The following is a 27,651-nucleotide window of genomic DNA, read 5'->3' as shown; positions in this document are numbered from 1 at the left end:
TCATATTTTGCTCAGTATTTTTTTCGCTCAGTTGTCAGTTTTATAGCCACTGAAATGATTAAAATGTCCGTATAGACTCTTTTTCGTTTCAAGGGGAGGGTCTATGCCGGATGGCGTGCTTTTATTTTGAAGGTTTGGCAGCTATTTATGTGGTGACTGGAATTGACCGAAGGAGCGGCAGCCTGTGGCGCACTTGGCGGCACACTGAGACAGCGCACCAGGACTCCGTGGATAGACAAATCCAGTAGTGGACTTCCTTCACTGACAAGATTAAGACCGGATTTCTATCGCTCAGCTTTTCTTCGCATTTAACAAAGGCTCACTGCAACCGTCGCATTTGAAAAGGATTTCTCACCCTGGGAGTGCGAGGCAAAGGGACTTTGGAGGTATGTGTGTACCTGCATAATATTGTAGCCTACGTGGTGAGGACCAAATTGATAGTCTGGGAGTGAGGTCATTTGTGAAAAGTGAAAACGCTGACTTTCTGGCATATTTTTATCTCTGAGGACTGAAACTTTATTTTAAGATTAAAATGTAAAATTAGTTTTGATTTGCATTTAGAGTTAAATACTTAGGTGTGTGGCTGTTGTAGGGTTTTAAGGGCTATTAATGGTCATGCCAAAGAGCGCACTCACAGAGAGAAAAGTGCCATTTGCGTGGTCTTGGATGCAGATTTTAATCTCTTGAGATTTCATTTTAGGACATAAAGGTGTGATTGTTTTACTGTCTCTCCCTGTCTCTCTCTCTGTGTGGGTGTTCCTGCATGTGCTCGTGTGTGCAACTGTGCCTTGAGCGGTCCGGCATTACTTTCGGTTTCGTTAGGTGCGGAGGGTATTTAATGCTAAGCGGTGCTTTTTTTCTTTCTCTTCTGTTCTTAGTCTTTTTTTTTTTTTTTTTTTTTTTTTTTAAAGAAAATCTTACATGCGAGTGTGACAGTATGGGCGTATTGACAGTTTTGCAAGCCCAAGTTATACAATCAGTGGCGACCTCTCAAAACCTTGCAGCAGTTGTCACAGCCTAGATTGTGAAGGATAGAGGAGCCTTATCGATCTCAGAGGGGAGCTTGGGCCCTCAAAGCACAAGTAGCCTGCAGCTAAACTGCACAAACATCTGCGTCAGATACATTTCAACACTGCAACAAACAGGAGAGGTGTGTGAGTAAAAGGTGACTTATCTTTTGTGCCACGCACTGACTATTTTTCCAGCGGTTGGTTGAAGTCATTTGTTGATATTTGAAGCAACGGATGGGCTCAATGTCACAATCCTCTAAATGCTGGTGACATATTTTACCAACAGTGAAGTCACTGAGGTGTGATGTGAGACTGAGGAATGCTGCAATGGATATAACAAAAGTTGTATCATCAGGCTGTGAAAGATAAGGATGAGGAGGAAGGTGAGAGAGGATTAGAAAAAGACACTCAAACTATGTATAAGTCCAGCATAAGTACCCGTTTTAATGCCTTTCTCTGGTCTCAAATAGACACGCTAAAGTATACTGAGAAAATGTATTAGTGATTTTACAAATTAGAAGCTGTGTGTTTAGCCACAGAAAAAGATATTGGATAGAGGCTTACCAAACTTGGCCTGAAATGTTTCTAATTTTCTGATATATATTTTTTTCCTGTCAACGAAAGCAAAGCAGCAATGGGAGGCAGGTGGGACTTAAATCTGAGTCACTACATTGGAGCTGTAAGGCAAAAAACGGCACTTGCTCAACCGGTGTGTCAAACTGGCATCTGGCACCAGCCCTGTTATTTATATACTGAATTTAATATAATATATCAGACATGCACATTTGCTATTGCAGCAGGAGTTCTTGAAAAACCTTGTCTTTCATTGGAACAGCTAATGAGAAGATTGGTCTTCATTGATGATGGCTGTTTGCAGTTTGTGCTCATTTTCTGAGTATTTCTGAGGTTTTAATAACAGCATAGGTGCTGGTGCCGCTTTGTGAGTGGTCTGAAATGAAGTTCACCTCTGTCCAAGTGCAGTATGAAGCAGATGTGTGTACAAAGTACTGTAAGAAATCGAAAGTGTATTTTTTGTGAATGTGTGAGTGTGTGTAAACTTTAGCTTGAGTTTGGTTGACATTGTGTTAGGTTGTATAAGAAACTGAATGTTTCTGAAAATTATTACTTTAAAGCACACCAAAGGGCAAACAAAAATTATGCAGCACACTCGTCTGTTTGAAGAAAATTGAAAAAAAATCTTCATTATTGTCACAGAAAGGCTTATAATGAGCATTTGGACCTGGAATGATGGCTGTAATTTGGTTTTTGCAAGAGAGTATCTGGTATAGTGTGAGCTTTTATCTGCTTTGAAACAAACTCCACTTATCATATAATTTCCCTCCATCATTTTATCAGAACAAATGGGTTTAGAGCCCTTGTTGAGACACTATGTTCTCTGGAAATCTCTCTCAAAATGGATGTTTGATGTTTAAGGGCCATTTCTGCTTGCTTGATGGCAAATTGATGGTGTTAGCCAGGTTTTCCTGCCACTTGATACATTTTCGCTGAGGCCCATTGAGCACATGAGCAGGCTTTGCTTTGACAGTTTAATTAATTAATTTTTTTTTTTGAACTCATAGATTTTGCCTGTGTGTTTGGAAATTAGTTTATGCAAAGGACTCAAATAGAAATGTAAAAACACAGTCATAACTTTATATATATATACACAACTTTGACAAACATTTGAGAATCACCATGTTAAGCAATATCTACCCAGACGTTACATTTGGTTCCATTTTCAACAACTTGACTAAGTACCACAAACACAGAGCAGCTGGTCATGTGGGTTAGTCATCCTTGCCACACAGGATTCTAGCTTCTCTACAAGAAGCTTAACTTTCACATTGTGAGATGATCGGGGGTGACGGAGCACAAAAACACTACTTTCTGACTTCATTATGTTGGACTCTTTTAAAGCACCTAAACCCAGTGCAAGCATTTGGCTAAATAGCCATGCTAGGAAAGCTTTACAACCGGCAGTAAAAGTCACTTGGTGAGGTCCAGGACTTTGGTCTAGACTAAAATATCTCAATATCTTTTGAATGGATGGCCATGAGATGCTATGAAACAACTTCCCAGTTATGTTGGTCAGATCTTTCATTTGCCCTGGAACACATCCCAGTATTTAATATATAGCTTTGAACAAAGCAAATGTTTTGGGCACGCTTGGTTATTTTTAAAGTTCAACCTGTCATTGCTCTAAAAAAGCTTTCCCTGCAGAGACACTTGTTTTTTATGATTCTTCTTGGAAGTAAAATACTGGACTGAGGTTGGGACCTCTGACTGAACTGCTTTGATTGGCTTGTCTGGGATCATTGTCTTGTGGGAAAACAGATCTACTCAGTGTCAGTTTTCTTGTAGCATCAGAGCTCTTGTGTGCAGTGTTACAGTGTGATTAATTGGCTGATTATAGAGATTTCTTTTTAACATTTTCACCTCGTCGCTCCTTAAAACCAATTGTTGCTACTGCTGTTTGCACTGTCTCTTTATCATAAACTTGTTTAGCTAGTTGGATATTATGTACAGCCTTTGCTAAGCTAAGTAAATATAAGATATTAGGTCATGTGTATGTGTACTGTTTGTTTAGAACAACAGCTAATTTTCTTGTTGCACTAGATGTCAGGTGTCACCAAGTTAAGCCAAGCAGCAGCTGTTGAACTTGCTTTCTGGTTATACGAGGGGTGTGTGAAGTAAAAAGGGAAATCAGGAAATAAAATGTGACATTGTGGAATAAAAGAGTAACATTATGAATGAAACATAAAGATAACTGAAGTTACATGTAGGAACCGAAGCCGTTCGTTCAAACCTTTTTATGACTACAGATAAACATGTGAAAACATTTAGTAATTTTGGTTTTAAATCTTAATGTCTAATGCTCGACTGCTTTTTGTTTCCTGTTTCAGATTGTCAACAGCAATAAAGCGCAGCAGCCATTTAAAGGATCTGGATGATCAACAGTACAATGAGGACCTAAAGCTGGGAGTGCGTCCCACTGAAGGCACAAGAGTTTCAGACCACAGTGTTACTGCAGTGTGTGTGTGGCCCGTCCTGTCTGTGTATTTTTACATAATCACTGTGTTGAGTTCAAAGCCCTGTGGTGTGAGGAGAGGACTTAAACCAAAGAGTATGGTTCAGCTGTCCACTGCAGTCTGCCTGTTGGGAGGTAAGAGGCATGTGCAAGTGTGTGTGTGAAGCTTGTTTTTGTGTGTTGTTCCTGTTCAAAGTTTGCAGACAGCTAGAGGGGCTTTCTGTGCAGATATGCGATGACGGTATGAGACACAGTGAAACTAGAAGGGAAAATGACCATGGCCTCATTGTTTTTGTACTTTGCTACTTTTGTGTGTTTTCTTTCACTCCCTCTAGGTCTGACTCAGTTATTTTCATAGACGATGATTGGTCAGATTTTTGTGGGATGATGACTTCTTTTGATCTAATAATATTAGTAAGAGTAGGTTTCTCACAATTACTAAGATGAAGAATTGGGCATTTTTCTTAGCAGAGTGAATCCCTGCAGACACCTACAGGTAGAAGGAAGGATGCCTTTCTTCATTATAGGCCTTCATACTGTGTTAAAGCACGATGTTGTGTGCGTGCATTGTCTGACGTGTGGGAACTTGATTAAGGTTTGTTTGTTGGCATGTGTTGCAAAAGAACCACAAAACTTAGAACAGTGTGTTTCTATAACATTTCGTTCGGTGACTGCAGGAAGTAGTGGCACACTAGCAAGGCAGTGACCAGTTCTACATTTGAAATACAAGTTTGCATTTAATCGCCGATGTCCTCATAGATTTGCATTTATGACATGATGTCACAGGATTTGGCCGGGGGATTGTAAGGTTGCTCTCTGCCCAGTGGCCAAACAGTCTGATATGCTTTCGTGGCACATTTCCAGACTTTCGTGCCCAGACGTCATGATGCGCGAGATAATGTTTAGATTGGGATGCCTGAGGAATTTGTATTAGAATTTTTTTCTATTTCCTGATGCAAATATTTTTGATTGACTGTAAAATACACTCGGTATACATGTAAAGCATCATTTGCTAGCTGTAAAGGTGAGCTGATGCATGCAGTGTAAACCTAAATAAAGTTGCAAATAGCCATTGTTGATTATTGTGTGTCTTGCATAAGGTTATAATGCTATTAAAACCTACTTACCTTTTCATGAATGCCTGTCTGTTTTTTCCCATGTTATGGGTTAAAAAACTGCAACATCAATTTTAAATACTATTTGTCAGTTTCTTTTTGTGAACAATAACAGAAGGTCTTCAGGGTCTCAGCCCTTATGTCAAACTTGTCTATCTGTGATTAATGCTAGTGTCAAATACCCACTGCATTCCTTGTAATCAAAGCCCAATCCTGGTTGCATCATGGGTGGGCCACATGTCTGTAGTCATTAACTCACCAATACTCTTTTTCTACCAGAAATGCTTGTGAAAATAACCTATTGGTTGTCCTGATTTTACCATCCTGATTTTGAAAAGATTGGCTGTATTGTATCAGGTTAATAAGACCTGTAAATAGTCAGACATTCAATTTGTTTTTGTTTGTCTGAGAATGAATACTCCTGAGACAGCCGAGGAGATTAACTGAGGTGGCAAATGACCCCAGGCTAACCTGACACCTGACCTGACTTTTTTGGGAGAACTGCTTAAATTACAAACTCTGCCTGAGAGTCACAGCATGTAGACACTCATATGTATGTATACTTGTGAAGAACTTAAAGAGGAAGTGTGAGAATCGTGAGACTTTTCTAAGATTTACTTTGCAGATTGTCCTTGAAATCTTTTGTAAAGTGCACATGTGGGTTTGCTGCAAACCAAAAAAAGCATTGCTTCTCTGGAAAATAGAGCATTGCGTGAGAATATACGTGTCAGAACCACAATTGTTACCACTTTGGTCATTTGGTAATCAACAAAAGTAAAATGCATACTTTGAGAAGGTGTGCAGAAAACATTAGAATATGCCCAAAGTCAAAATTTTATAAAAGACCCAGTAAATATGTTTCAATTGCATGAAAATTAATGCAGAAAAATGGAAACATATATGGATGAATTCTCAAATTTAAAGTACCATGCAAGTAGGATTACTAGTTTTTATCAGCGTTTAAAAAGAAGAGCAGTCATAAATCATTAAATATAAACATGTATTTATGTGTCCATATCTAGATACAAATACATAACAGAACATCCTTCCTGGCGCACACACACAAAAAAAACAACAGCAAAGAAAAAAGATGGGTGAATTCATCCAGTTTTCGATTATGCTGCATCAGCATATTTAAGGAATACACTGACTAGCTAAATGCATGTCAAGCTCTTCTTTTAGAATATCATTCTTTTCAGTTTCCTTGCACCCCGGGGCCCATGTACACCACCTGCAGGCATTTTACAACCACAAGTGATATATGTTCAGCTTTCATCTGTCCTGCCAACCTTGTAATTGATATGTAATCCTTATAATAAATGGGTTTTAGATGCATTACAGCAACTAGAAAAAAAAATGCAGACAAATTCTTACTCAATCTCAGGTGATGGATTTACTACAATTTATCGCCAAAGCAGTCGGACATCTGTTGCCTATTGGCTTTGTATGTCCCTGTAGTAATCAGAACACAGTGTTGTGTGCAGGGAACCTTTACATATTTCCTGATCACAGTAAAATACTTCAGGTACCTTATTGTAATGTAATTTTATTTAGAAAAACTGAATAAATTATTCAAATAGCTGTCACTAAGTTTCAGGTTTGCTATGATTTTGTACTTGGTCAAAATGAAAAGACATTGATGTCTGCCTGGATGCTGAATGTACTTTTTAAACCTACATGTTTAGCTGCTGTTAAAAAATGTTAGTACAAAATTTAAGTAGTAACACTTGAAGCTTCGTGTTGTGTAAAAGCAGTTAAACGGAGGAGTTGCAATAGAGAGAAATGGGAAACTGTCAGCACTTCATTATTAAAGCATAAACATCATCAAATTTTTGGCAACGGCTAAAAGGAAAAGATTCTTAAAGGCTAAGCTGCTTAAGACATCACATATTGTAGTTTTAATTAACCTATTTACTAGTATTTAATAGTTTACTATTAGAAATTGTGAGAATTGATAGCTCGTTAAACCAGTTTTATGTATTTTTACAGTGCCAGCAAATACAATCTGTGCTTCAACCTCTTCTAGTGCAAACACCTGAATGTTGCAAGAGGGACAGATGACATCTGGTAAAATCTGTGTGGTTTCTCAGTGTTTTGTTGTAGAAAATGAAAACATGGTTCTATATAGACTGTGTGCAACCGTAGCCACGCTCTGAATGTTTGCTTACTGACATCCTAGTTAATTATTGCTAATTTAAATTCCTTTAGTGGCAGGAACACTTATGTTCTTCCTAGACTGTAGCTGAAGACTTGCTGCCACAGCACACATCAGAGGGTTGTTTGTTACATTTTTCAACCACAACTTTGCTGAGATAAACAGTGCACACACCTTTGCGATTGCTTGACTAAACCCCATAATTCTTCCAAATAGTGACAGAAACATTTTCCTTTCTTTACAAATTATTTAAAACCAACCAACAAACAAAAAAGACGGTGGGCAATTTATAATCGAAACCATAAGAGATGGAGCCGTAGTGTCATGCATTGCGATATCTGTCCCATTACAGAATTGTGTTATCGGGTTAATAGGAGGAGGAGTGTTTGTACTTTTGACTGAAAACGAAAGTCATACCTTTAGATTTTTAAAATCCCCTGGCTTATTTTAACCCCCCAGGTTACCAGTAGGTATCTGGTACCTGCTGGTAACCTGGCCCAGAATCCCTGACCTAGAATCTTCTTACTGTGAGGCAGCCTGCACTGTCATTAATTAAAATGCATGTTTATAGGATTTTGGAAGAAGCCTGGGGTCACCGAGCCCTTGAATGTGGGGATTTTGGTGCAGAGAGCTGGTTCATTAAAAGAACTCTGAAAAAAAATTATTGTTATATAAAAACATGTCTCCACTATCTTGACAACGTGGAAAAAAGCCAGTTTTGATTGAATGGGCCAGACTCTGACTGTTAAACTAGTATTAGGGTTAGCTGTTAACCTTCTAGTGTGCAATCTAATTGCATACCCTTATTAAGGAGCATTCACATTTTAAACTTGGAAAGACCTCAAGCAAATACTCAAGGGTTCCTTGGCCATGACTGTGGGAAGCTTGAAGGTGATTGTAGCCTAACAGTTCTCATGCTCAGGAATGCTTTATACTTGGTAATATACAAGGCACTCTGTCAGAGGAGGCGGGACTTTTTGGTTTATGTATGTAAACGTCCAGTCATAGATATAGTGTGTTTTAAATTTGTGTTTTGGCTCATCCAAGCAGAATGCATGGGAGGATAAGAGTTTAAAAACAAGCATAGCATACCATAGCTTAGCTTAACTTAGCATAGCATGGCATAGCTTAGCATAGCATTGTTTATTTTTCCACTTAGAGGCAAAGTCCCTGAGATTTATTAAAACTCTTTTTTGAAGGATTGCAAAGTTACACTTCGGTAGGTTAGGCAATGAAGATATTTTTTTCACATGATATGAAAATATGAGCATTTTAAAACATTTCATTAATAACAAAAACTCATGAGTACATCATAGTAACACTTAAATGAATATAAAACTTTGGTGGACATTTTGTTATTAAAACAGATCAAACTAAGCCACAATTGTCACATAGAAGAATAGATGTAAGAGTGAGAGACTGAGTAAAGTTGGGATTATACATATCCGCAGACTTGGACAGGACACCTTTAAACACTGACAAGAAGTCATTCCTGTTAAGCTGGGTGAGAACTGTGTCTCTGTGTGGAGATTGGAGGTCTGATTGAGGCTTACGAGACGGAGAAATACCAAGATGCCCAGGAAAGTTGACGGAAGAGAAGATGGGTTGTTTTTCTGATTAACTATGGACTATAGACTTTACATTCTTCGTTGTACTTTTACATGCACAAGTACACAAATGGAGTGCCAAAAAGTCAAGTAGTGAGGGTAGAAATGCTGCAGAGCTTGATCTGTCAGGTATGCAGGCTTCTTGCAGAGCTGTTGATGATTGAGTATCAGGAACAGTGAAAGCTGGGGGCCATGAGGAATGAGGAAGTAGGAAAAAACACATACATGCCTTAGTAATGGGGTAGAAGGATACACGCAATATCACAAAGACAACTGTTGCTTGCTGTTTAACTCAAAGACACTGTAGGTGTGACCCACACATAAACAGAGAGCAACTTTCACAGAAATGAATAGATAACAATAACCAATATTGTCAGTCTATAATTATATAGTCCAAAAAAGGTGAAGCTGAAGCTTCAACCTGTAATGGCTCAAACAACTTCCATTAGAAAATGAAAGAAAAAACATCACAGATAAAAAAAGAAAAGTATTTATACGTCATCCGACAATACAGACTTAAATGCTGACTCATTAAAGTTCTTATAATAAACTACTGTATCGCTTAAAGTAGGAAGTTCCTGGGTTCAGCTCAGGCCTTTTGCTTTTCAAACCTCTCATTGTGTGTTCACAGATGTTTCTTCCCGCAATTCAAAGACATGCAAACTCACAAACTCTAACCTGCCTTTGAATATCAGTGTGAATGTTTGTCTTTGTGTTTTATAGCTGTGATGTCTAGGGGCATGGTCCAGCTTATTTCCTCTTCCTTCAGAATTTCTTTGATGGGGTCCAGCTGTGCAGCAACTGAATAGGATAAGTGGGAGTAGAATGGATGATTGAGAAATGACGTTTGGGAACACACTGTGTCAACCATAGACATTTGCCTTCTTGGTGCTTTTCCAAAATCGTGGTACTTTTCCAAAATCAGGGAAATCAGGCGATAAGAGCTTTCTTATTGGAACTAACACTGGCAGCCACAGTATTCCAGTTTCGGTTCTTATCTTATCTACACTGTAGCTTACTCATTTTAGGGGCAGCTGAACCCATGTAAGGCTTAATTTTGTCGATGAACTGGGAGACTTGTGTCCATTGTGTTCTAAAGTGGTGACTTCACTAATTGGCCCAACTTAGAATGGCGTCAACGTGAAAAGCAATGACGTAAGTGATGACAGTTTTAGTCTGATAACCTGTGTCAGTTTGGATTTTTCCATTGTTACACTTCATTTTAGTGCATGGATTTCAGTGGGATAGGATAATGTCATCTCTCAAGCTGGTAACTGCAAACTTATTGGTAAATTCTGATTTCAGCAAAATCAAATTAAAAGGCCCCAAATAGAGCGTAGAACTGCCTTAAGGGGCCGTTTTGAGGCGCTGGGGTTCAGTCTAATTTATTGGTAATTTAAAGGTGGGCTAACAATGGTGGGTTTGAATTTCATCACCTAGAAATGCAGCACTCATTTATGTATTCTTGCTCATTAAAATCATAGTTTGTGCTGTTTTTTTCCCAGTTGGTGTGGCTTTGAAACTAAATTAGTATTTAAAGAATTAAAAATTGCCTTATTGTAAATAGCTATTATCCTAAGTCTTGTTAAGGCTTTTACATTGAATCCGCTGCCTGCTGTCACCTATGCTTGCAGTCAGATATCATTTATTACACTATCATTAAGAGACTCTGAACAGTTCCATAAAAATGGTCTGTGTTTGACTCGAATGTACTTATACATTCAAGTAGAAAGTGATAATTTTTAGAAGTGGAGCATAAACATTGTTAAATTTACAGTAATTTACTGTAACAGAACAAACAAGGAGGGATCAACTTTAAGTTGTCTTAAAAAATGCTAATAGTCCACATTTAAAACTCAACTTTATAACTTCTCTTTTTAGACCATAAGTACATAAGCATCAGCATTAGTTTTGCATACAAACCTGATGTTCTGTGATGGATGACACATGTGGAGAATATTGTGGTCCAGGGAGCAAAGCAATAAAGTGTCTCTAAACAGCAAAAGGTACTTCAGGCATTAGTCTGGTAATGCTTTAATAGTGTTTGCAGTGAATGGAGTTCATTTAGGGGACCACTCACATTACACAACCTGCTGGGTTTCTACTTTGTCTGCTACTGTAAGGCAAACCTGTTTTGTTCGTTAGCTGTGTATTCATTTTGCATTCAGAGCCAACAGAGTGAAACTCAATCTTAAAATCAGCTGGGTACTACACTAGCCAAAAATGAAACAGTAAAAATTAATCCAATGAGTTTCACACACACAGGCAGAGTCACAAGCATTCCCTCGTGAATAGCACCAACATGTGTTGACATGTAGGTTCAGATACAGGAGCACATTTTATGAACCATGTACACCCTCTTCTAAATAATTTAGAAGGAAAGCGCAAGGACAATGATGACGTACTCAACAACTGTCTGAATAGAGCTCAAAGGATGCAGGTGTGATTATTCAAGCCAAAGGAATTCTGTAGTATGTGGCTTTTACATGCCTCATTTCTTTTCCTGAGCTTTGTACCTTGAAAGAATTTGAGACTGAGAGAAGATTCTGGAACTGGCACATGCACAAACACATGCAGTGCAGTCAAGTATCCATATGGTTCTTTTCATAGAAGATTTTGAGAACTTCATTTTAATCTCTGACGGTAGAGAAAGTCACCTTTTTTTCCCCTTGCAGAATAACCCGAGTAGAGGTTCACACAAAACGTGCTAAGACAAACTAGATAAATCATTTCCTCAGAGACCTTGGGACCTTTCCTTTATTGTCACCAGAAGGTGTAAGTTTTCATTTACCCGGGGGGCTTTTTTAACAGCTATCAGATGGATAAAAAAATAAAAAAAGATTTATCCTGAAGCTGTACAAGAGAACAAGCTGGAAGATCACATGGAAAGAATAACCTTACTCACTAGAATAAGTTTAAGTCCAGTAAAACCACGATTTAAGGAGTGCCTTCAAGTGCTGTTTTTTCAAATAGTTTTACAGTAAAGTTGCACATTTGCCTTTCTGTGAAACCTTTTAAGACTGGACTATCCCCTAAGCTATAGAAAATCATTGAAGGTTTACATGTTTAAAACAACAATGCATCATCCCCACAAAGCAAGTACCTTGACTGTAGTGTCTCACTTAAATCCTCCATTATATGTCTGTATTCATCCTATTACAGTAACCTGTTACTTTGTAACTTGTTAAACCAACACTGTCCTTTTGTACAGATTTAACAAGAGGTATGCTAAATTGTAATTGTCTTTACCCTGTGACCAAGAACATACTGTACAGACTTAAAACAGGCTGCCTCTTTGCAGTGGGGCCACGCTCACCATGTTATTAAGACTAATCATCTTGTCTGTTCCTTGCTGTTGGCTGCCCTGTGAACTTTCTTAAGTTGTGGCTAAAATGTGACCCTGTGCTGAGAGTTAAGTTGTTTGCCTTTCTCATGAAAGTGGCTTTCTAAACAGCTGACCCAACCGTTCATGCTGAGGCTATAAATGAAGATGGATGTATAAAAACAGCTGTGTTCATTAAAGGCTTCGAATATATGAAGTGACTGTAGACTCTTATGACAGTGTCGCCATTCAGGTATGCTGCATATATTCATCAGTGTATCAGATCATGTGATTTTAGAGTCATAAAGTATTACTCAACCAAGAGACATGACAGGGTACACTTTGCTCCACAACTAATCGGAGCTTACCGTCTTTTACAGCTGCCATGTTGGTATTATGACATCCAAACATCTACTGTCTTAGAAGTCCTACTAGTTTAAAAGAACTAAGGCCAAAGTTGATTTTGATTCATGTAAAAAAAAAAAGACAAACATGTATGTTATTTTTTTATGAATAATAAAACATATATTTATTCTTCTTCTTCTTTGCAAACAGCATATTCATTACATAAGACAAAGTAATAAGTTACGAGCACTATTAGCATCACTGTATGATTAACATGATATCCATGACAACACATTGCAGTGACCCCCAAAGAGCCACTGCACTAAAAATGTTTAGCACAATTAATTTGCAGACAGCAGCGTACACATATATGTAATGTAGACGTAATTTTGTCGTGCTTTTTGACATCATCCACTACACATAAGACATATAACATATAAGTACCTGAGTTTCATAAAAGTAATTTTAAAAATATGTGTAGATGTTGATATTCCTGGTACCCTATGTAGTTTATATTTAATTAAACTAGGAGCAGTTAAGCTACAGAAATACATATGCCATGGTCATTGACATGGACAAAAACAATAATCTCACAAATGAAAGGATACCTTATACGAGGTTTTGCTACTAGCTAATTCCCATCTGCTCAGACCCTTTGTGTGGCATACACAGCACACACAGTTGTCATTGATGAGGATCCCTAACTCCAACCATAACCAAAACTCTAATCATAGACAATCAGAACATATGACGTTTTGTTTGTGTTATTTTCCCAAGTCAGAAAACAAAGAATGAAATAACTAGACTATCCCATCAGTATATAAACAATATAATAAATCTGGGTGATAAAAGGTAGGAAAAAATGTAGACCTCGTTAATGCTGACGTCAGTTATTTATTTCAATCCATTCTTTTGCATGATATGAAAAGAAATGGGCTTAAATGAAAAGGGTGGCTGGCCTTGATGCTATTTCCGTTTTGCAGATTGGTTTAATGGTGCATGTGCATCAGTGTTAACTGTTTTAAAAACAAACATCTGAGTACTAGTTTAGGTCCTGGAAAGGTAACATTTTGGTGTTGTCTAAGATATCACAGTGGTGATAGCATTGTGGTTTCCAGTCCAAAACCACATGAGCTTATGAAGTAAGTTCTTTGTTTTAACTTGAGACCAGCAGGCGACAAATATGTTGACAGAAGGAAGCATCACATGTATGAAAACACAGGCTTGACACTTTGTCACAGAGTGAGTTTCTAATAACTCTGAAAATAGCTACATGTATACAGCATCTCAATGTGTTACTCATCTTCTTGATGTGCTCTCTAAGGTATTTAACTTCCTCCGTTAAAATTTAAATGTTAACTGATCATGTAAAAGAGTCACACTGGGAGCAGGGAAACATACGCACATGCACAAAAATTTTGCACATGCAGTCCTCTTCCAATCTATATTAGCCTCGCTTTAAATTAGACGCATACAAACTGCATCTGAAGAATTTCAGCAGAGCCCTGTGAAAGGGCGTTGTAAAGAAATTAACTGTACAGTTAATCTTGTGCTGTGTGACTCTTGTTTCCATAGGCCTGTTTTTGATAGCTCCCGTTCTGATGGCCCCAACGCACTCCAGTATGTGCACACCACTGAGGACGATCAACGACAGCCTCAGCCACAGACGACGGTACATGGTGAGACACTGATGACATGACTGCAGGCATGTGGTGTGGGGTCAGTGATGCAGGGTTTAGAGGAAAATGGAATTATTCCGACTTCTTCCTAATTTGGGACAAGCTCCAAAAACGTGTTCTTACAGTTCCCATAATGAAACTTGATATCACTGGCATCTTAATACATGTGGGCTCAGAACTTGTATGTGCATGACAAAAATGCTGCAACGTAAATTAGCAAGGTTTTTTAAACAAAACATAGGTAAACAGATTATTTATTGAGTGACTGACCCACATGGGGACGTAATCATAATTAGAGCATTTATATCTTCCCTGTGTGGGCAAAAACATCTAAAATCGAAAATCAAAATTTCTACCATGTGTCAGGTCAAATGGTAAATTTCTACGAAACATAAAAGAAGTAAGTTGGGTTGCAAAATCTATGTGGTAATTTTTGTTTTGCTTTTTCTTTCCCTTACAGAAACACAACTTCCCCATCGAGTACACCATCAAGGTTCATAATAGGGAAATCTTTAGACTGTCAAATATCAGCCGAATGGTAAAGTCATAAGACAACCTCTGTTTTCTATATAAATCTTTTGACTTTCTTTAATTAAAAGCTGGAGGTCTTCCTATAGAAGGTCTTGCTAATAAAGTCTGCGTGTGAATGGTGATGTGATGAGTTTGTCTTTTTCCTCTTTTTCCTTCATCAGAAGTTAAGAACAGAGGAGTTGAATGACCTGGTTCTCCAGAGGCTGTGGTTTCAAGTGTATCAAGGTGTTTTAAAAAAGGTAAGAACAGAGCTGTTACTAGTGGAACCTGTTTGTGTTGCTGGTTGCTCTGAAATGTGGATGTGTCTTATATCATTTGTTTGTCTAAGAAGAGCTGATGAGAGACTGCTGGGGCCATCGGCCCATTAAGCTAATTAGACATTTAATTGGATGTAGACAAATGCATGATGCACCAGTTAGTCTCAATTTACAGTAATGCTGCAGGGATATAAAACCTTTTTCTTTGGAATTATTTATACCCTTGTTTCTTTTGTAAAATGTATTCATACCCATAGTCTTTTCGGTAACTTGTTCTTGTACATGTCAGAGGAGGGGCGAGAGGGGCCTTCAAGATAATTTAGCTATCCTAAGTTAACTTTATGGCTGAGCAGGCGGGCTGATGGAAAAATAAACACAAAAGGAAAACAGATTTTTCTACCCTAAGGTAACTCATAGCACCAAATCATAGCAGTCATGTGGTGACTAGAGACCAAAGAATTCCAATGCAATTTTGATTTGTGGCTTTGGCAGGCAAAATAAGAATTGGCTGCTGAAAATGGGTGGGTACCAGGTTGAGCTGATTCTAACTTTGATGGAAAGCGGTTAAAGAAACTACCAGTGCGAGCAAAGGTTCACATGACTGACATGTGAAGGGGATGCAGAGCCTGGAAAACCTGGTGCCATCCTGTTTAGCTACACAGCAGTGTGGCTTGAGATGTGGACACAGCTTAAAGTCCAGATTACATGTGAATGTTTGCTTGGTGTTTAAAACATACTGTCAGGACAAACCAAAGGAGGCAACTTCAACCACTTAGTGGTGAACAGAAAATATCAGTAAAATATCTCCACACTAAGTATAAAAGGCTTCATGTCATGCCAAAGAAACGTCAACGAAATAAATAAAATCTGTAAATTTCACGCCATTTTATTCATATTTCAGGACCACAGACAGCTCATAGTCTTCTTTTTCAGCATGCTGTTCAGTGAACTGGCACATCAATTGCTGCTTACGCTGAACACAGAAAAACAAGTTACTACACACAGACTGGGCTGTAGAACTTTTTAATTAAGCAAATTCAGCAACCACTAGATGTACAATGCAAACAAGCATCAATTTTGTTTTTGTGGGGCATGTTCAGTATGCACTTGTGGTCCGGGACAGATTTTTGGCTGATCCTCGATTAGATGGGCAGATGATGAAGTTTTCATCATGCCGACCCACGGGGACACACTGGAAGCACAAATGAGCTTTAACTTTGCAAGCTAGCTCAGACAGTCCATCTGAGACCTTGACTTCTTATCAAATTCACATGACAAACTCCTTGCACAACATCAGTTTGTTACCCACATGACATTCATACAATTAGGAAATGTTTGGGAAAATTTGGAAAGATTTTGTGCTTGAGTAACATGAACTAAACCTGTGGGAAAACGCTGTCCACCTCTTGCCTATTGTGCTATAAAACTGAAAGTTCAATACCACCTGTTCCTGTTGAGTGCCTTGATGCTTTTACGTTTGGAGGGGGACCAGTTTCTATAAGCACTGTCAGAGTGGTAGTGGCTTTGGCTGGTGGATCTGTTTTTGTTTTAGTTAGCACTTTCAATTTTATTTTATTTTATATGTAAAGCATGGACATAATGGGCACCCTTTCAGGTGTGTTGTACTAGTGATTAGTCCTACCTCACCAGCCTTGCTACCTCAGTACTACTGTGTGTTTAAAGGTTTGCCCAGAGCTTTGGAGATTCTAATCTATGAATATAGCGCGTCTTTGGACTGCTAGTTCATTTTGTGAATTTCTTCTAAATAACAGTGTTCCAGTAATAATAGTTCATAATAAATGGTTACATTTTCCCTTAACACTGTGTAGCATTTAATTATTTTATATTAAACACTTTATGCACTTTGAAAGAATCTTTTGGGAAATACTTAACATTTTTGATTTTGCTAACATTTCCCTGCTGAACAAATCAACACCTTTAATGCTGTATAAACTAAAGTCAAGTTGAATTTTTAGATCCTCTGGGTTTTGCCAACAAGACATCCTTCACGTCCTTACACAGCCGAGTTGGAAAGACGCTTCAAGGATGCTCAGGCAGTCTTTATGCAGTCACATCCTGCTGAGGTAAGTTTCTATTCAGCATGCGTACCAGAGCTGCAGTTGGTGTTAGGTATTAATGTTGCTTTGATTGTATTTGTTAATATTTAGAACCTGGGTCTTTTCTATGTTGTTGTGTTTAGTCAAAAGTAAACATTCCAGACCTGTTTATTCAGTTTAGACAGCTTACTAAACATCTGACAATTTAGATTAATTTCTATAGCTGTCCTGCTTGTAAGTTTAGTTTAGTTAACATCCCCATTAGCTGCAGCAGAGCAGCAGATATTCTTCCTATTTCCGAGTTTCAGCAGACAGTAGGTGAAGAAATCTGACCAAGTCTGTGAAGATAGTTACATCCTGTTCTTCTTTTTGTCCATCATTTTCTCTTGTCCTCTTGACTGAGTAAAATGGAACATTTGGTACAGAAGGAGGTTTAAAGGCGACCTGTCATGTTTTCCAGTATCATATTTTTGGACCTTACATAACCCCCAAACCAACCACATTTCATTATATTTGGTAGGAAAATGGAAAATAGGTGCACCAACGTATTGAAACATGAGTAAATATACATTGAAATACAGTATATAAGACAAAAACTGGGTTTATATAATTCTAATGAGCTCCAAAGAATTGTTTGGTATGACCACCTTTATTTAAAGCTTATTCATTCAAAGCCTTCTTTGGATTTTGGCTGCCTGTTGTTCTGTTTTCTGGCTTCAATAACATTAAATCCTGGGAGACCAATCCATGGCTAAAAGAGTTTCAGAGTGTTTTTCTGTCCAGGTATGCTCTGGCAGTGTGTTGGGGATTATCTTTTGATGCTGTAAAATCAAACCTCTACCAATCAGATGATTTCAAGATGGTATTCCATCAAAAAGTCAAAAAAAATCAAAATTAAAATTGGATCAAAATCTCAAAACCAATTTTAACAAGATCTCCATCACCACTGGCTGAAATCCAACCATGGCAGAGCATCCAATGTACTTTACAGATGACCGTAGACACTCACTGTTGTACCTCTCTGCTGATCTCCTCTGTATGCATTGGTGACGATTTGAACCAATAATGTCACATTTGGATTCATTACTCCAAAAGATCTGGGCTGATTCCAGTCCTTGTGCAATTTGGCATACCTCAGCCTTTCATCGCTGTTTCCCTTCCTTAAAGTGGTTATGTTAGCTATCTAGTGACAGAAACCAAGGAAACTAAACCTAAACAACAGTCTAAAGGGGTCACTTTGCACTTCCTTGGTTGTAAAAATGAGTTTTATATTAAAAAATATATAAGGAAGAAAATATAACAAGGATATATTTTCACTCTCTATCTTTAAAGCAGTCAGTGGTTCTTCATTGTTTGCCTGCTCCACTGAAATGGGAAAATCCACCTGTTAGGTTGTAGAGAACTGTGTGGAGGAGAGCCTGTTTGAGTCAGGTGCACTGGTGGTTCACTCGGCCAACAAGTTGAAGTCTGACATTACCCTCTCTGTGTTTTATTTTTTCCTTCTCATGTTCGGTGTACGGACAAAGTGGTGCAATCAGCCTGCATGCCGACAAGATGCAATCAGCACTGTTTTATGTGATCTTAAGCTGTTATTTAACCTCCAGTTTTATCAGGATTAAGTCTTTCTTTTCACAAATTCCCAACCAGCTTAAAACATCACAGGTTACTCTATTACAAACATTTTCTGAAGCATGATCAGAAATCTTAACATCTCACTGGAGGTCAGAAGGGAAGAAAATCTCCACTTTACAGTTGGGCTTTTTCCCCCTCACTTCTATTTAGAGGTAGTAAAAAGTATCGACTAAGGTGAAATAATGTGTTTAATCATAACAATTTCCACACCAGTATGCCAAAAGAATTATTATAACAAAAAAAAATAAGGTTTTCAAAAGCTATATCATGTCTTCCTAGGGGGCTAATGATTTTTTGGTCCGTCACACACATCAGCCAATCAAATGAATCCCATCCAATCCAACTTTATTTATATAGCACTTTAAAAACAACAAAGTTGACCAAAGTGCTTTCCAATAATAAAACAGAGATAGCAGTCAAAAACCATATATTAAGCAGACAAAGAAATAAATATAAATAACAATAAAATAAATACAAGATAAATACAAAATAAAAAGAAGATAAAAATAAATCAGTATACATATTAAATATTAAAACATGAGTAAAATAGTAAGATTTACAATGAATAAAATTGACAAAATAAAAAGATTAAGAGTGACTACAAGCTGACTAAAACTGACTACAAGCTGACTCTGGTACTACTCCTAAAAAGCCTTTGAAAAAAAGTGTGTTTTTAAAAGTGATTTAAACATTTCAAGTGTTGGGGCCAGCCTAATATGGAGGGGCAGTTTATTCCATAATTTGGGGGCCACAACAGCGAAAGCTTGGTCCCCCCGGTGTTTCGGTCTTGACATGGGGACAGCAAGGAGTGACTGGTCAGTTGATCTGAGACCTTTGTGGAGTGTATCGGTGTAGAAGGTCTGACAGGTAAGAAGGAGCCAGGCCATTTAAAACTGTAAAAGCAAACAATACAATTTCAAAATGAATTCTTAAATGGACAAACAACCAATGTAAGGAGGCAAGAACAGGGGTAATGTGCTCACATTTGTGTGTCCCTGTCAACAGGCGAGCAGCAGCATTCTGGACCATTTGCAAGTGTGATAGTGAAGCCTGATCAATACCAATATAAAGTCCATTACAATAATCAAGGCGAGTGGTCACAAATACATGTAAAACTCTCTCCAAGTCACAAAAAGAAATAAAAGGTTTTACTTTAGAGAGCTGCCTCAGCTGAAAAAAGCTATTTCTCACCACTGTATTTACCTGAAAATGAGAGAAAGGTGGCATTAAAAAAACATAACATATCTTACAGACATGCTGATAGATGTTAGGATTCCTGATCATACTTCAGTAAGAAAGTTAACTATGTTTGTGACGTAACCTGCAACATACATGTTATAAACTGGTAAACCCCGATATAACTGGGGGTTGAATTACGCCTTAATATGACATAAAATAGAGCTGATCGCGCGTTGTCAGGATGCATCTCGTCTGCTCTTCTGTGACCCGTTTGGTCTGTCCACCTGTCCTTTCAGTTTGTCTGCTGTAGACAGCTCTTTAGGCCTGTCACTTCTTCTTTTGTCCAGTGCTTGTCAAGTCTACTTCATATCCCAGGCCTTTCAGTTAATAGATCTTTGGGAATCATCTTGTCGGTGCAAAAATGCTGTTTTATGCCAGTCAGAGTGTGCTAGCTTTGGCATGAATAGGATCTGGACTGAAAATGACTGAACAAGCAGACTTTGAAAGTCTAGTCCTGATCATTGCTGGATAATGGCTTTGCCATTATAGCTGACCACTATAATGATTGAATGAACTTTCTCCTGTAAGGGTTAGGGTTAGGGCTGAAAGTCACTTTTACTACTGTGGGTATATTTCCCTTTAATCCTTTCACAATTACTAGTTAACCCAATAGTTTATATTTTCCATTAATTACCTTCCTGTTATATCCAAGCATTGTAAAATTTGAAGATCCAATTTTAACATTTACCAATCCAAAAGCTTTAAAATTTTAAAACTGCTAAATAAGTGAAGTTGGTGTTAAACAGAATACAAAAAGTTAAAATTCAGGATACTCAATAAATACATAACTGGCAGACCAAGTGAATCTATTTTCCACAAATCGGTGTAAAAGGACAGGTCCCGAGTTTCCTTTTAAAGGAATCCACACAGTTGGTTAATTTTAGGTTTGCGCTCAGAGCAAAGCATAGGTTAGATACCAGAGCCTCAAAACTCTAATCACCCTGAGCCCTTGGGTGGGTGCAAGGCTGGTCTGGACAGGTGTGAAGTGTGTGAAATAAAGCTTTGGGAGACTAAAGGTCAATTTGGTTTATTTGAAGAGTTTCAGTCAGGTTTCAGAGCTCATCACAGCACAGAAACAGCTTTAGTGAAGGTTACAAATGATCTTCTTATGGCCTCTGACAGTGGACTCATCTCTGTGCTTGTCCTGCTAGACCTCAGTGCAGCGTTCGATACTGTTGACCATAATATCCTATTAGAGCGATTAGAACATGCTGTAGGTATTACAGGTACTGCACTGCAGTGGTTTGTATCATATCTATCTAATAGACTCCAATTTGTGCATGTAAATGGAGAGTCCTCTTCACACACTGAGGTTAATTATGGAGTTCCACAGGGTTCAGTGCTAGGACCAATTCTGTTTACATTATACATGCTTCCCTTAGGCAGCATCATTAGAAGACATAGCATACATTTTCACTGCTATGCAGGTGACACCCAGCTCTATCTGTCCATGAAGCCAGATAACACACACCAATTAGTTAAACTGCAGGAATGTCTTAAAGACATAAAGACCTGGATGGCCGCTAACTTTCTGCTTCTTAATTCAGATAAAACTGAGGTTATTGTACTCGGCCCTGAAAATCTTAGAAATATGGTATCTAACCAGATTCATACTCTGGATGGCATTACCTTGGCCTCCAGTAACGCTGTGAGGAACCTTGGAGTCATTTTTGACCAGGACATGTCCTTCAACGCACATATTAAACAAATATGTAAGACTGCTTTCTTCCATTTGCGCAACATCTCTAAAATTAGAAATATCCTGTCTCAGAGTGACGCTGAAAAACTAGTTCATGCATTTATTACTTCCAGGCTGGACTACTGTAATTCATTATTATCAGGATGTCCAAAAAACTCACTGAAAAGCCTTCAGTTAATCCAAAATGCTGCAGCAAGAGTACTGACAGGGACTAGAAAGAGAGAGCATATTTCTCCTGTTTTGGCTTCCCTTCATTGGCTTCCTGTTAAGTCCAGAATTGAATTCAAAATCCTGCTCCTCACATACAAGGTCTTAAATAATCAGGCCCCATCTTATCTTAATGACCTTGTAGTACCATATCACCCTATTAGAGCACTTCGCTCTCGCTCTGCAGGCCTACTTGTTGTTCCTAGAGTATTTAAAAGTAGAATGGGAGGCAGAGCCTTCAGTTTTCAGGCCCCTCTTCTGTGGAACCAGCTTCCAGTTTGGATTCGGGAGACAGACACTATCTCTACTTTTAAGATTAGGCTTAAAACTTTCCTTTTTGCTAAAGCATATAGTTAGGGCTGGACCAGGTGACCCTGAATCCTCCCTTAGTTATGCTGCAATAGACGTAGGCTGCCGGGGGATTCCCATGATGCATTGAGTTTTTCCTTTCCAGTCACCTTTCTCACTCACTATGTATTAATAGACCTCTCTGCATTGAATCATATCTGTTATTAACCTCTGTCTCTCTTCCACAGCATGTCTTTTATCCTGTCTTCCTTCTCTCACCCCAACCGGTCGCAGCAGATGGCCGCCCCTCCCTGAGCCTGGTTCTGCCGGAGGTTTCTTCCTGTTAAAAGGGAGTTTTTCCTTCCCACTGTTGCCAAAGTGCTTGCTCATAGGGGGTCATATGATTGTTGGGTTTTTCTCTGTATCTATGAAGCGCCTTGAGGCGACTTTTGTTGTGATTTGGCGCTATATAAATAAAATTGAATTGAATTGAATTGAACCTGGACAGCTGGCTGTAATATGAATTTAAAGCATCTGCTGGCTTTCTCTGAATGGAAATGCAGGGATAATGTGGAAAAGATGCGATTTATGGTGATCAATCTTACTTTTTTTGGTTTATCAAGTAAGCTTTTGTACTATTTTATCAGGTCACATAAGTGTATACAGACCTTATAGCTGCCAGTGTCACGTTTATTCTAATAACACCTTATTGATCCCTATTTTTTGATTTAGGCTAACTGACTCACTATGTGTTTGTGTTTTTTGTGTGTTTAGGTCTTCCAAGAGGACCTTCCAGAGAAAATCCAGGACATTTGGGATAGTTTAACAGAAAAGCCTGAAAACATGCCAGAGTCTAGTTGGCGATTTGCTACTCCAAAGTCTCTCTTGGACAACTTGTGCCGCACCATGTACTGCCTCTTCAGTGAATGCTTTTCCAACGCAGACGTTCAGGAAGACTGTAAGTATAAGAGAGGAAATGACACTGTAGGCTGTAATTTGTTTAATAACAATCCCATGTCAGCTTTTAAATGGGTTCATTTCGTTAAGATGATGTCGGGTATAAACTCCCCAAACAGCTCATTACATAATGTCAGTCTTGATGTTAAAGAGGCATCAGCATTTGTTTTTCAGATTTTGGATTAGCTAAGATTCTGCAGATCTTTCCTGTCAGACAGGATGATAGAGTGGAAGTACATTTTTCAGTAACGTAGACTTTCCAGCAAGGAAGCAAGTGTCAAATTAGATGTCTTATAAGAAGGCTGTGGTTGGGAATCATGACAGTATACACACATTATTTTTTGGGTTCTAGCACCGCTGTGTTATGTAAGTGTCCTGCCTGGAACACTTAGCCAAACTTTTGATGCTCTGAGTTGTCCTGCAGCCTTTGCCAAACCATCTGGATGAACTGTGTCTCAAGATTTTGATAAAGTGAAATGATTAAGCACACACATGCACAGAAAAACACCGTTTGCATTTAACTTTTGTTTAAGACTCGCATCAGCAACAACGTTAAAACCACCTGACAAAACAGCATGAGAGGCAGAGTTTTTCACTGGATGACACAACTCCAAAGGGGATTTGTTTCAAAAAGGTCTCGGATCTGTTCTGGCATGATCTTTCACTTGCCTGAAAGAGAAGTTATATTGTTATACTGATTATGTGGCGATAAAACATGATGAGGAAAGCTAATGTGTAAACGCCTAAATGAGTTTCTCTTCTCATTTGTTTTTCAGACTGTGAAGTTTCTCATTGGCGGAAAGGCAGGAAGAAAGACATGCAGCCCGAAAGCTGAGAAGAAGCAAGCAGAGTCAAGTTGTCCCTAGTGATTAGGGATTCGTATTATTATTTCCCTTGAGCTATAGGGAGATGGGTAAAAGGACAATACACACTGAAATGAGAGTTCAGACCTGATTTGTGAACATCAATAAGTCTTTTCCAAATCTGCTATATAGAGCTAAGATTATCCAGAGTTTGTCCTCATAATTTCAACTCTGTGTGTCAAAGCAGATGGAAATTAAAGACATAATATCTCTCAAACCTGTGTGAACCTAAAGGCTTTCTGTTAAATGACATCAAATGAATTTTTGAGTAAAAATGCCAGCTCATTGTCTCTTGGCATCCTCTCAGATTAAGATTATAGCGTTTTTGGATCAGATTTGCTCATGTTCACAAATAGCGACTGAACCGATGTGTGGTCAATATTTTATCTAAGGTGGATTCTTTCTAAACAAAGGGTTAATGCTCACCTGCAGCTTTGCCAAACCACTGCTCAAAAAGTTGTGATGTGCTCCTGCGGGCCTGTGTGGTTCACGTCAGAGGCCAAGGACAGATTGGGAAACTTCAGCTGACTTTGTACATTTGCCAGAATTCACCTCTTTTGAACATCAGTGTGCTAAAGCAGGAGCAGTGTATATGAACTCCAAGCGTAAATGCAAACTGATAACTACTGGTCTTATTCTACAGTTGTTGACTGTACATTTTTATACAGCTGCCCAGACTGCTTAGCCAAGGCTGTTGAAAAATGTGTGCTCATTTTGGCTCCATTTTATGTATTTTTTTCCTAAATGTTTATTATGCAAAGAATGAGATTGGAAAATGCATTCATCTCCCTCCATCCAACCTATGCATTTTATACTTGCTGTAGATCTCTTATGATTTTTTTTTCATGAGGCAACTATTAAATAATTTGAGGACTTACTAGCTAAACAAAGCTCAAATGATTGTTAGCATTTTAAATATGAAGTTAAATCACAGTCAGATGTTATTTGCCCCATAGTTATATTCTATAAAATAATAATAATAATAATAATAATAATAATAATTGACACTTCTGTCTGTTGTCCATTATCTTGAGTTACCCCTCACAGAATTTTAACTATGAACATGTTGGAAATGCACACAAAGACAGTTGCAAAACCGAAATGTAAAATTCAGCTCAGTGTAGTTGCAACATTAGAAATCTTGTGGGATTGTTCTTAGCATTCAAATCATTTTCAACACATCCATACTGAGATTTAATATCAGGTTCCTCTGCCATTTTCTTTCTGTCAGAGTTAAGAGTTACCCCTTAAACGATTCAAATCGAGGCAAGGTTATGAGAAGGTAAGGCAAAGAGAAACACACAGTTTACTACAGAAGTTGGACTTTTGGCTGACAAGCACTGTAAATATGTGAAAAAAAGGAAAATGTAGGCAAGTCAACAAGATTTTCATGCAATATCACTTAGAGTTTAAACCTTTATGCATGGGAACAAGCTTCAAGATGCATTTCAAAGTTCACAAAAAGTGTTATGGTGCTTCTTCAGTGGAGTTTTGGACTTGGAGATTCTATTCTACATGTGCAACTATATAAATACTGACTGAAAAAATGTTTTTATGATAGGCATAGTGCACATAAAAAAACAGACCCATCCATAGTTCTGTGGTTACCTCAGCAGCTAGTGTTTCTGTTTGGAGTGCCAGTGAAGATTCACTTAAAAAAGGCCCTCTACACAGATTTGTCAAACACAGTAGTCGACAAACGTAGTGAAGTAAAAAGTAGTGCAGTTTCAGCTTTCTTCGGGGTGTGTTAATACCCAGAAATCTAGCTTCTTACATGCTGAAATGTTCACACCCTAACCTCTTCTTTGGTAATAATTAACTCTGATTCTCAAAATTGCTAACTAACCAGGGGCTTGGATGTGAACATGTACACTTCAATACAGTAAATGCTTAACATCTTTACTGAGCAGCTGCTGTGTCAAGGCAACATCAACAACTGTAATGGGTTGCATAGTTTTTTTCCCCACACTGGAGCACATCTCTGTGGAATTTTTCTTATCTCTTATTATCAGCCAAACTGCAGTTTGGTGGGAAAAAAACAGCTGGATGAGGTAAAATGAACAGAAAAGTAAGCAAAACAGCAAGCCATTAAAACGAAGCAGCTTATGCTAATATTTTCAGCTCGCAACCATGAATTAATTTCAGCTGCCATAGCCATATTTTTAAACTCGGCCATTCAACACATTTAACTACTTAAGGCAAGGGTGAGCAGAAGTTAAAGGGAGTTACCTAAAGGTCATTTGTTCTTATCAGGATTGAAAGCATCCTTCATATTTTCTTGTTGTTTGAGTAAAACTCTATTATACATGCTTCATTTGATTATTGATGATGGTGACGTAAAGTTGAGGCTAAGTGTTCGAAAGAAATCTTGAGACATACAGAAACAGAAACATAACAGTAGAAAAAGAAAACAGGCATTCTGGTAGTGGTTTCAATGATTTGTGAGGCATATTTGGCTTATTTAGGAAACTTAAACTTTATAAATACAAATAGACTTCGTTTAAAGAGATTTAATCTAATTAACTAACTCACTATGTTAACAGGTTCTCCACTGAAGTATAGAAGGCAAACCTTAAACCTGCTTTGAGACAATGCTGAGAAAAACATTACCATTTGAACTGATATAGTTCTTTAGTGCACAAGTTTCAAGCAGTTAAAAAGAGCAGCGTTTCATAACGTTACAGCAAGAAGGGTGGGGTCGGCCTTTGAAACTGTTTGGCACGGTCACTTACTGAAGACAATCTGCTCACCCCATCATGTGCCACTGTTTTCCTTGGACTGTTGTTTTTCCTCATTATACTTTCCATGCACAGTGTTCATTGCTTTCAAATCCCAACATACTGGTTCAGTCAGTTTATGGTGTAACATTCCCATATCCCCTCATTTGCATTAGGGCTGAATGTATTTATTATCATTAGCAATGCTAACAGTTTCAAAAACACACTTGAAATGCCTGTGCAAACATTGCAAAAAAAGAACTGGTTTATAGTACCAGCTAGGAGCAGTCATTATCCTTCCCTTTAAGCTTGTTATATTAAAGGATACTGTTTGTTGAAATGAAACATGAAAGAATTTAACTTAAACTAAAATAGATTTTATATATATATATATATATATATATATATATATATATATATATATATATATATATATATATATATATATATATATATATATATGACTTAATAATGAAATATAACATTGAAATATAAATGTAAGTTATCCAAAACTGCATTACATGTATTTGCATTTTTTGCACATTAGAAAAATTGTTTCATTTATAAGACTTCCGTATTTGTTTCTCGTATGGAAAAATGCTTTCTAATTTGTTCATGAATTCACTCCAAACACATGAAATATACACGTAAGCCTCGCAAGCCTGATCTTGTCACTCTTTTGGAGGGAGAACGATGATTTTCATGTATTATATTTAGCATCAGATTTTTAAGGGGCAAAACTTGGGTTGGTTCTCATGTGCAAAAGATGCTCTGGAATGATGTAGACCAGGAACAGCAGAAATTGGTGTATTTCTATCACACTTTCTCAATCACATGTAAATGTATGGCTGTTTTTTGTAACCACAAGAGCGAGATGTATTCGAAAATCCCTTATTGTGAAAAGTAAGTAATATTTCCTGCCTGGCAAACACATGGATGGCTT

The 27,651-nt window shown here is 37.9% G+C and overlaps 1 protein-coding gene across 1 annotated transcript; it reads left to right on the top strand.

Annotated features, from left to right (window-relative positions):
- The first annotated feature begins 162 nt into the window (after nucleotides 1-162).
- Nucleotides 163-27,075, top strand: il34 (interleukin 34). The gene is made up of 8 exons (XM_084936211.1): nucleotides 163-386; nucleotides 3,914-4,173; nucleotides 14,158-14,261; nucleotides 14,722-14,799; nucleotides 14,954-15,031; nucleotides 17,026-17,133; nucleotides 22,946-23,129; nucleotides 23,905-27,075. Exons 2-8 carry the CDS (start codon nucleotides 4,137-4,139, stop codon nucleotides 23,961-23,963), a joined length of 648 nt encoding a protein of 215 aa, XP_084792337.1. The 5' UTR covers nucleotides 163-386; nucleotides 3,914-4,136; the 3' UTR covers nucleotides 23,964-27,075.
- Nucleotides 27,076-27,651: the final 576 nt, after the last annotated feature.

The sequence above is a fragment of the Perissodus microlepis genome, chromosome 7, assembly GCF_051167445.1.
Source record: "Perissodus microlepis isolate ML-2025 ecotype Zambia chromosome 7, ASM5116744v1, whole genome shotgun sequence".
Classification (NCBI taxonomy): Eukaryota; Metazoa; Chordata; class Actinopteri; order Cichliformes; family Cichlidae; genus Perissodus; species Perissodus microlepis.
The sequence above is the reverse complement of the archived record's forward strand: the minus strand, read 5'-3'. Positions and strand labels throughout refer to the sequence as shown.

Coding starts and splice junctions, on each gene's coding strand:
- il34 (XM_084936211.1), top strand. CDS start 4,137: ATGGTTCAGCTGTCCACTGCAGTCTGCCTGTTGGGAG. Junction 15,032..17,025: donor ATCAAGGTGTTTTAAAAAAG/GTAAGAACAGAG, acceptor TTGAATTTTTAG/ATCCTCTGGGTTTTGCCAAC. Junction 17,134..22,945: donor TGCAGTCACATCCTGCTGAG/GTAAGTTTCTAT, acceptor TTGTGTGTTTAG/GTCTTCCAAGAGGACCTTCC.